We start from the raw sequence: 10,198 nt of genomic DNA, 5'->3' as shown, positions 1-10,198 counted from the left end.
TGTTTTTGCTTTGGCTTTCTAGAAAGCTCAAGGGTGGTTCTAACTGGATCCGATAGCCCACCATTCCGATAGCATTAGCATAAGATCAAAAGCGAATCAGATGCAAAGAGAATGGCGTCACCTTGAATTCGTCGTGTCAGTCAGAATTAATCTCTCAGGTCGGATCCCGAAAATCCAAATCCCTTGGCTGTGGAAGTCTCTCTCAGTGAGATCAAAGCTAAAATCGTAACCAGGAGATTTTATATTTGTTTATTTTGAAATTAGAAGGGCATGCAAAATGTTTTAAAGATTTATTTATAATTAGTTAAGTATTATTTAAGTAAGTACTTGACTTTTTAAAGTTTGATACTTTTTACTCTGCTAAATTATTTTTAAAAAAATTAGAATGTAATCAATTATATTGTAAAAATGTATAAATAATCAATATTTTAAAAACGCCGGGTTAAGCTGTTACATCAATTTTGGATTACATTGGTCTCAGCTTTTTTAATGATTTTTCTTTAATAATATATAGTTCACATTCTTAAGACAAAGCTTCATTTAATACTAGAATATGGTATAACTAAAATCTCTAATATTAGCAATGCTGTGATAGTTTTTCAAACTGATCCAATTCATCTGTTCCCTGAAACCCCCTTGCATTTTTGCTCCAAACAGCTTAAAAATAAGTATATTTTGCATGAAAGAATTTAAATAATGTGTTTCTCAAAGACAACTATAGCAAAAGTTCCCCCCAACTCTTCATGTTCGGGCTAGATTACATGTCAGCAACTATGCCAAATTCGATCCACAATCGGCCAAGGGGCTCGCTATAAATTACAAAATATCGACACCGAAAGGGACCTATTAGAAGGGTTTGACTCATCCATCCTCAGTCAAACCATTGCACTGTTTTTGTTTTTTTTTAATTATTTATAATTTTCCGCAGTTAAAAAATAGTAGTTTGCATCAATAGTGACTGATTTATAAATCTCCCCCATATTTGTGCTCCAAACTGCTCTAAGTATTCTACAGAAAAGAATTCTCATTGGTTTCCTAAGCAAGAATTTCACAAAGCTGTAGTTCGTAGTTCCCAAAGTTGATGATATTTTCAAACTTCTCTAATGCAAATGTCCCTTTCATGTTTTTTATTTATTTATTATTCTTTATTGTTCCCATTTGTTACATTATCATTTCAAACTGCTCTAATATAAATATTCTACAGAAATGCTCAGAGTTTTCCTCAAATAGAGTTTTCCACAGAGGCACATTATCTAAAACAAACTATGAAACTTATTACTCCATTTATGGGAGAAGAGATCAATAAAACTATTAAGCCTCAATGGTGTCGATAAATTAGAACGCAATTTTTACTGCACGAATAATTTAGTAGTACTTAAATTAAACTTAAACATAAGTATTACAATAGTTTAATTATTTAATTCAAAATATCATTCTCATTGTCTGTATTTTTATTTCAGATTCCATGGAGCCATCAATGAAATATTTATGGCCTGTTTTAAAGCAGACTAAATCTGCATTTAAGGGTTGTAAAAAATTTAATTTTGCTCCTGCAATTTCTTCATTAAAGTATTCTACTGCGAGTGCACATGCAGAAGAATTAGTGACTCAAGAAAAGATTCATGTCTCTAAGCCCTCTATTACCAAATGGAAAAGACCTCCATTTCTGAAAAATTTTTTCCTGGGTAAATTTGATACTGTAAGTTGATACTCAACTAATTTTCAATGCTATACAAACTCCTTTAATTTTTATGTTATAAGTTTAATTCATTTATGTATAATTTATTGTCTTAAAGTTTAATTTCTGCATAAATTAGCATCTCTAGATATTGTCCTAGTTTTTTCCATTCTCATTCAATAATTTTAATTATCACTCTCAGGGGTCTGTCCAGACCGAATTTACTACCGTTAGCGGTACCTTCACAAATTCAATTTTAGGAAAAACGGTAGTTTCACAAATTTAATTTTAGGAAAAACGGTAGTTTCACGAAATACTTTTTTTTTAAATTTTATTTTTGTATTCCTTAAGAAATGATAAATCCATATTCTTGCCATATTTTTGTGTTGGACTTTTAAATATAATTTTTAATTTTTCACAAATTATGTCTAAATTTTCAGAAAATAGGTGCCTCTCAGAAAAACCTAGACAGACCCCTGACTCTTTAAAATGATAAAATTTCCAGCCGTAGAAATATCAATTTGCTAATAAAATTGTAATTTTTCAGTTCTAGTTTTTTAAATGCATATGGTTTTTTTATGAAAAATGTGTTTACTTATAACATTTTGGTATATATTTAATTAAGTGATCAATCAATTTTTTATTGACATACTTGGTGCAGTTCTTACTAAGTATATTGAATGAATTATTATTCATTATCTGGCATTATAATATTTTGCATTTTATTAATGTAATAAGTAAATGAAGAACATTGATATTTACAGAAATAGCCAGGATATGGCAATATGGCGTTCTCTTGTAGCAAATGTAAATTGTAAAGTCTGAATCACCTCGTGGCAATCATAACATATTTGATTTTAATTTATTTCAATTACCTACATGAACTGCTAGTCGAGATGGCTCAGGGGATAGAGCTTTCGCCTTCCAATGATGTGAACCAAGTTTAAGTCCCAGCGATGTCTGGTCGATATGAATTCTGCATACGGTTTGCACCGACCACAATGCTGATGTAAAATATCCTCAGTGGTAGACGGATCATGGGTTAGAGTCTCCTTGTTGTCAGGCTAACCGTTTTGAGATTTTTCTCTCCGTGTAATGCAAATGCGATAGTTCCATAAAAAAGTCCTCCATGAAGGCAAATTTCTCCCAATATCCAGGAGTTCCCTTGTCTTCTGAAATGAGTTCAAAATTACAAGGCTACGGAGTTGAGCATTAATAGTTGTAAACCAAAAGTTGGGTTGGCTGTTCAACGATGGTTATAAAATAAAATTACAAGAACTGGGTTGAAACAACTTTTCAATTGCAGTTGAGGAAGCATAGAAAACTCTAACATATTTACAATATTGCTTTATAATTCTAACAATAAATTCTGTCTTAAATATTTAGTCAATCCTATATTTTCTAATAAATAAAAAAACACTTTTTTTTGGTGGGGGGGGGGAGAGAATTTATGAAAAGAAAAGCTCACAGGACATAAAATATTTTTGCTTTTTTAACAGTGTCATATCATTTTAAAAATTTAATTTTATATCAAATTATTATTTATTTTTTTAGGAACTTCTGGCTTTTCCTGAAATTCTTGATAAAGAACAAGTTACAGAATTAGAAAAATCTGTACAGAATCTCAGTGATATAATGAAATCAAAAGGTATAAAAAAATATGATCCATTCATTTTGAGCTAATTAAATTATACTTGTAAAAAATTTTATATCAATCTTAGTATAAATTTTTTTCAATTTCTTGAAATACAGACAGGTGTCATGTCTGTTATCATTTTTCAAATTTTATCAAAATAAACTTTTTTTGTACTAAAGCTGAATAAAAAGAGTTTTAATTTCATGAGAAGAACAATATAGAGCATTATATTAAAATAATTATATTTTTTATGAATAGTTAAATCAAGCTAACTGTCTTAAGTTCTCATATCTGTCACAACTCCTTGCCATGTCTGTCATACTAGTAAGTATTTCTTTTAAAAGAAGTACTTTCTTTTTAAATTTTAGAAATTACAGAAATTATTAAATTACAGAAATTTCTGAACCAAAGTTATATACTGGTTAAGACACTCTGTCTCCATGCCTGTTTTTTGTCATGTCTCCCACGACATATTTTTATTTTATTAATTAAAATGTTTTCTCCAGAAGCAAATGTTTTGCATTATTTTCAAATGTAAAGTATATAAAAGTGTGCAAAATTTGTTAAGATATCTTTATATTTAACTGAAATTGGGCAAAAAAAAAGTTGTCTGATGCCATGTCCGTTACCTTGGAATTGACCATTTAAGAATTTATTGTTTTTAATTATAATCTCAAAATTTATGTTGCTTTTAAAAGCATGGGAAGTTTCCGCAAAAGATTTTGATAATAGTTGAATAAGTGCTAGTTAAAGTGGAAAATGAAAAATAGTTCTAAATGCTATGTATCTTTTTAATCTAGAGTCTATTATTCATCAAATTATACTTCAATTTCTGGTATAGTTCAGAGAATTGTTTTCAGGCTGTTTTCATACTGAATAACTTAATAGAAACTAGTTTGATATAATGGGAAGTATGCAAATTAGAGGAATATGACCCTATAATCCAGTTCCCTATACTGTTGAATAATCTGTATTATCCATCCTTCAGTTGTTGCTGTACATTTAGAAATAAACATTGTTTTATCAAAAATCTAGTGATTAAAGCTAATTAACATGAAAAAAAATATATAAAAATACCATCCAAGGAAATGAAAGTTCTTTTTTTATGTTACTTAGCTTTATTCATAAAAAACACTCGCCACTAGAATAAAAAATTCTAACTGGTTCAAAATTTAAGAATCCATTAATTTTTGAGGTTTTAATTTATTAGATTATTTTGTACAATTATTATGTCTTACCTCTTTACTTTAGACTAAAGAAAAATTATTACTTTGAGAACTTGGTACTATTGATAGAAATTACTTCCAGCTTGTATTGCTATTATGTTTTATGTCATTTTATTCAGGTTGTACTTTTTACTATACATGCTTCCACCACTTACACAATATATTTTTTAGCAAGTCAATTTTGTATTAAAATTTCTCCCATGATCAAAACCTTATTATAATTTATTTCTATTGTGTAATGGCAAAAGAATTCTTTTTAATAAGCAAATATTTTAATTTAGATACTGTTTTTGTCTTCAATAAAAATTATTGCTAGCATAGCTTTTGCTAGTTTTTTTAATACCGATTCTTGTGGACCTAGATCTTAATTATGATTATTAATTTGTTGCTTTAATGACTGCTTGGTTTAAGAATCTTGTAAGTATATAGATTTAGTGAAATTTGTTAGTTTGGCCACTTTTGTAAGTTTATCCTCTTTATAAATTAAGTTCTGTATTTAAAAAATAAATTGGCAAAAAGAAAAGATAGCCATTTTATAAATACCATTCTAAATAGGCCATCCACATTCCTTACATTACTGACTTATCTTTTTTTTTTTTTTTTAATTTTCCTCTCTTTTATTCTAGTAAATTCAGTTGAAATAGACGAATCTTGTTCACTTTCTGAATCTTTGCTGCAAGAACTTAAAGATTTGGGCCTGTTTGGAAGAATGATTCCATCAAAATACGGTAAATAATAGTATACATGAAATTAAATTATTTATTTATTTTTTTTAAAAATTGCTCTTTTTATTTTTTTATTTACATGCTTCATATTCTATAAGATTATTTTTAAAATTATTATATAATATTTTTTATATAATAATTTTCCAAGATGTTATATAATACTTAATATATATATATATATACAGTCAGACCTCGATATAAGGTCACCCAAAGGGACATCTCAAAAGTGACCTTAAAAGTGGGGTGACCTTTTAACTGATTCATTAGCAGCTCGTAACTAAGCACATAAATAGTACACATTATGATTTTTTACAGACGGTAATACAAACTAAAATGATCGGCCATAAATTAAATATTTAAGTCAATAAATTTTGACAGAATTAGCAAAGAATTAAAGAAAGTTAGGTTTAAAAATTTTTTAGTTTAATATAAATTTACAAATTTCCTCAAAGTGTACATACATACATTGCATCTTACCTTATTTAAAATAATCATTTATGCAGGTCTGTCTTGTTTTTGGTTTCATTTTAAAAACAATGTTTTCTAGATTTTGTGACTTCTCAAAATGTTCCTCAGCCCCCTCATGGTTTATAAAAAAATATCGTCTGACATTCATTGCATTGAAAGCTTCAACTTAGGTTAAAGCTACAGTCTCAGGATCAATGTCATTGTCCTTACTGTCCACAACTTGTGAAACAATTTCAGAAAGTGTAGCTTGTTCGTTGACTGCAACATTTTCCTAGAACTCGAGAGGAGTAATTGCCTTGTAAGGAAGTTAAATAGGCTTTTGTTAGAAGAGAGCTCCCCTCGCCTCAGATAAAAATGACCTTATAAGCGTTAACGATTTTTAAAACTTTACCATATATCCCATAATCTGTAACAAAGAATTCCTATTCAGTGAGCCGTGACTTTGGAAAGGTGGCCTTATATGCGGATGACCTTATATTGAGGTCTGACTGTATATATATAATAATAATAATAATTTTAGTAATTTTCAAATAGTTTTTAATATTTTAGAAAATTATTTGCAATGAGCAATTAATTTTGTTTTGTTTCTTATTTTATTGCAAATCATTTACATTGTGTTTGATTGCATTGTCTCCTTTTATTAATCAAGTAATAATTCACGTCCATTGTTAGTATGGTAATTACTATTTTGATTTATTTTATCATAAATCACTGTATTTCATTTCTTATTTTATAAATACTTGAGTATTTGTATTGATTTTAAGATATATATATTCTATAGTTTACTAATAGAATGTTATTGAAATTTACTTTTAAAGTGACCTTTTCCCAAAGTATTTTATATTATTATGGACTTATTAATAATATAGTTTTGTTTTAAAAATTAATAGAAGAAAATGAAAAGCTTATCTAAAATTTTTACTTCTCAATTTTATTTTTTAATTTTTTTTCTTTCTAAAACTGATCTAGTTGTTTTTAATGTATTATGAATGTTTGTGATTTTGATTAATATGATGAAAAATATTAAACAATCATAGTTGAACCATTATTCTTTCACAGTATGTTAATATTGATCTTCTCTCTCTTATACATGCATTGTGTGTTGTAGGACATTGCTATTGTTAATAGTACTATATTGATAACATTATTGTTAATAACACTATTGATAGTAGAGTATTGTAACACAATTAATAGTTGAGTATCATGTAGATTATAAGTTTTTCTTTTTTAACAATTTAAGATCTCGAATTATCGTCTTACCCATATTTTATTAGTGTTAAAAGATTAGACAGTTATTTGATGAATCTTGTTTGACTCAAAAAATTTTAGTTTCCCAAAGTAGATTTAGTCTTAGTTACTTAAAATGATCAAAATTTAACTTTTTTCATCATTTTCGGCACAATAGCTCAAGGCTGGCCTAGGCTTTCCTTTGAAGAGAATTCCAAGCAACACTTTGGGTACTAATGGTCTCTCAGTTCTTAACCCTTAAGATACCAAAGATTATCTTAACTTCATATTTCCACAGCAAATTCGCCTTGGGTCATCCTCTTCTTTGTTTCTGTGGCTTTGTTAAAACAGGTAAAGTATTTCATTGGGTTTCTTAAAGGTGAGGTTTTTAAACCAGATGGAGATGTCAGCCCCACGCCATACCTTCAACCTTGAGGACCAGGTTGTTCCTTGTTTGTCTAATGTCACCGCTTCGATCTTTCTGCCTTGGTGACCAGTAGTAAAGATATTGCCGGCATAGTTCTCTGAATCAACAACACACACAAACTACAGCGCCACCCTAAGTCGGGAGAACCATTGCTGTGGAACCTTTTTTTTAATTAATTTTTGACATTTATATCTACCTAAATAATTTTAAAAAATAAATTTCAAGTTCTAAATATTTTTAGTAGTAAATCACCATTTATAATTTTAAACAAATTCTGTAATATGAAATAATTAAGTCCAAAATTGAAAAAATTAATCAAAACTTAATATGACAAATAATTAAATTTTTAAGTCAAAATTTAATTTTACTTATTTTATAATGTAAGCTTTAATTTATTTTAGAGTCAAAGTTAAAATTTAATAAATATCTATTTTTTTTCAGGGGGTCTTGATCTCTCTTATACAGCATGTACTCGTTTAAATGAAGCCCTTGGACTAGACTGGTCACTTTTCAGTACAATAGCAGCTCATGAATTTTTAGCAACTGAAGTAATAATCTTATGAGATTTCACATTTATTTTATCTCTTTGTTTGTTGGTAACTCATAAATGAATAATTTTATTTTATTTTTGCACATTTTGTTTTATGATAAAAAGTTTTAAACATTTTTTCCTCCTTATATTTTGGTTTTTCAATGAAACTTTAAATACATTTTTATTTTTAGTTCCTTATGTGTATGTATATATTTCAGATCATTATGTTCACACAATGCATGTATGTATGCATTGACTGTCTTTTCCTTCTTTTTTTTTTTTTGTCTAGAATTTCAAATATTTTGGGAGAAAATTCACTCCTATATTTACTCTCATTGTCAAATAAATAATTGTGTAATAATTCTTTTTTTTTATGATCATTTAGTAAGTCTCCAATTAAAAAACCCATAAAAATATGTAACCTGTGTGCAACATGTTAATTATTGTCACATGGTTTTTTTATTTTTTTTCTTTCTAATATTACATTTCAGCTTTTACCTTTTTTCTTATCAATTTCTCTCATGCATTCTTATCATTGAAGCTTATAGAGGTTGGAGTCAACTTCTGTTTTATTTTGTATATTTGTAGCTATAAATAAATTAATTTCTTTTTTATTCAAATATTTTAGGCAATATTGAAATTTGGGTCTGAAGCACAAAAGAGTCGTTATTTTCCTAAGTTAGCATCTGGAGAACTAATAGCAGCATTCTGTTGTTCAGAAAGTAATAGGTACTTCTCAGTAGTTTTTTTCTTTCTTTTCTTTTGCTAATTAATATAACTTTTTTTTGCTAAATATTGTTGATTACATGTTAAAGAAACTTCAATTACTTTAAAAATTAAATTTTCTTGTATGGCTTAATGATTATTTTTTCTTGTTTTATTTTCAATTTGTAATTTTAAATTACAATAAAATTAATGTGTATTTATTTTTCTGTGACTTTAATTTCAAAATTTAGAAAATTATTTATCTGAATTTACTATTAAGTAAAAATGTATAAAATGTCGGATTTTTAAATGAATTCATAAAATTGCATATCTTTTTTCAAAACCTGTTTGCTTAATCTAAATATGCTCCATTTGCTTCAATACACTTTTCCCAATAAGATTTTAATGTGAAGATGTTCGTTTTATACAATCAATTATATTATGGGATTTTTTTGATTATTTTCATTTTCATTCTGTTTAGCCTGTGAAAACTGTTCTATCTGCATCAGATCTTTGACCAACCGTCTTACATTTTTTTAAACATTTAGATCAGTTTTTACAGGTTAAACAGTAAGAAAATGAAGACAGTCTGAGAAATTACATATTAGCATTTATTGATTACAAGGATCGGAATATTTTTTTTTAAAAACAGGCATTTATGCATTAAAATTTTGTTGGAAAAAGTGCATTGAAGCAAATGGAAGACGATTTGGTTAAATAAATGCTTTCAAAAAAAAATATGCGGTTTTACATATTCACTTAGAAATCTGCCATTTCATGCAAACCAACCTTAACCTTTTGATGGTTAGGGAAGTAAGCAGGTTTTGTTCACTTAATCCACGCAGTATTACGAGTAAACAGTAGTCGAAAGTGGCGGCTGTTTTCCCCCGCCATTTTTTCGAAAATGTCGTTCTCTGGCGATGCCGTAGATAGCTCGCCTCAAGCGTTTTAAGAATTTCTTAAAGTATTTGTAGTACATAAATAACAGTTTTTATGTACTTTAAAATAATTATTAAATAGTAAATTATAAACAATTATATAAATAATAGTTAATTATAAATATAAGACAAATATTAAATTGAAAAGACTAAATAAATACAACTAATGTAAAACTTTATGAAGCATTTAAATACAGTAATTAAATAAAAATCTTTTTGTACAACCTATAAAAAAATTGCAGTAATTACCTAAAAATCTTTAACAATCATAATCATCATCATAAATATCTAACTTTCGCTTTTGAGCCATTTTACTTTACAAACACCCTAAAAAATGCGCCATAATACGCATAAAAAGACTATGGTAAAAAAAAAATTTCATCTTCATTATGAAAAGAATTTCATGGAACCCATACTGCCATCTGTAGACAGTAAAACTAACTGCATTTCGCGAGTAGGATTCGTTTGTAACATAATCAATGCAGAATAATAATGGCGAACGAGCTCAGCTCGTCAGCGCGCATTTGGGAAAAATTTCACTAAATGAGTAGGGCTCGTTTCTAACCATTTCGGTCAAAATCGTGCTCCCGAGCGGATCTCGTTTGTGCGCATTATGATGCACGATTCGATTGCGAG

General features: G+C 28.0%; 1 protein-coding gene across 1 annotated transcript in view; it reads left to right on the top strand.

Annotated features, from left to right (window-relative positions):
- Positions 1-449: 449 nt before the first annotated feature.
- Positions 450-10,198, top strand: part of LOC107456595 (complex I assembly factor ACAD9, mitochondrial) — a 32,206-nt gene continuing 22,457 nt past the window's right edge. The window contains exons 1-6 of the mRNA XM_087165915.1: positions 450-474; positions 1,461-1,699; positions 3,233-3,326; positions 5,167-5,268; positions 7,829-7,935; positions 8,548-8,648. Of these exons, the coding sequence (XP_087022041.1) occupies positions 1,466-1,699; positions 3,233-3,326; positions 5,167-5,268; positions 7,829-7,935; positions 8,548-8,648 (638 nt within the window). The 5' untranslated portion in view covers positions 450-474; positions 1,461-1,465. The remainder of the gene's footprint in view (positions 475-1,460; positions 1,700-3,232; positions 3,327-5,166; positions 5,269-7,828; positions 7,936-8,547; positions 8,649-10,198) is intronic.

This window comes from Parasteatoda tepidariorum, chromosome 1, assembly GCF_982258835.1.
Source record: "Parasteatoda tepidariorum strain Cologne lab strain chromosome 1, Ptep-v5.0, whole genome shotgun sequence".
Lineage (NCBI taxonomy): Eukaryota > Metazoa > Arthropoda > Arachnida > Araneae > Theridiidae > Parasteatoda > Parasteatoda tepidariorum.
This window is presented reverse-complemented; position numbering and strand designations above follow the sequence as displayed.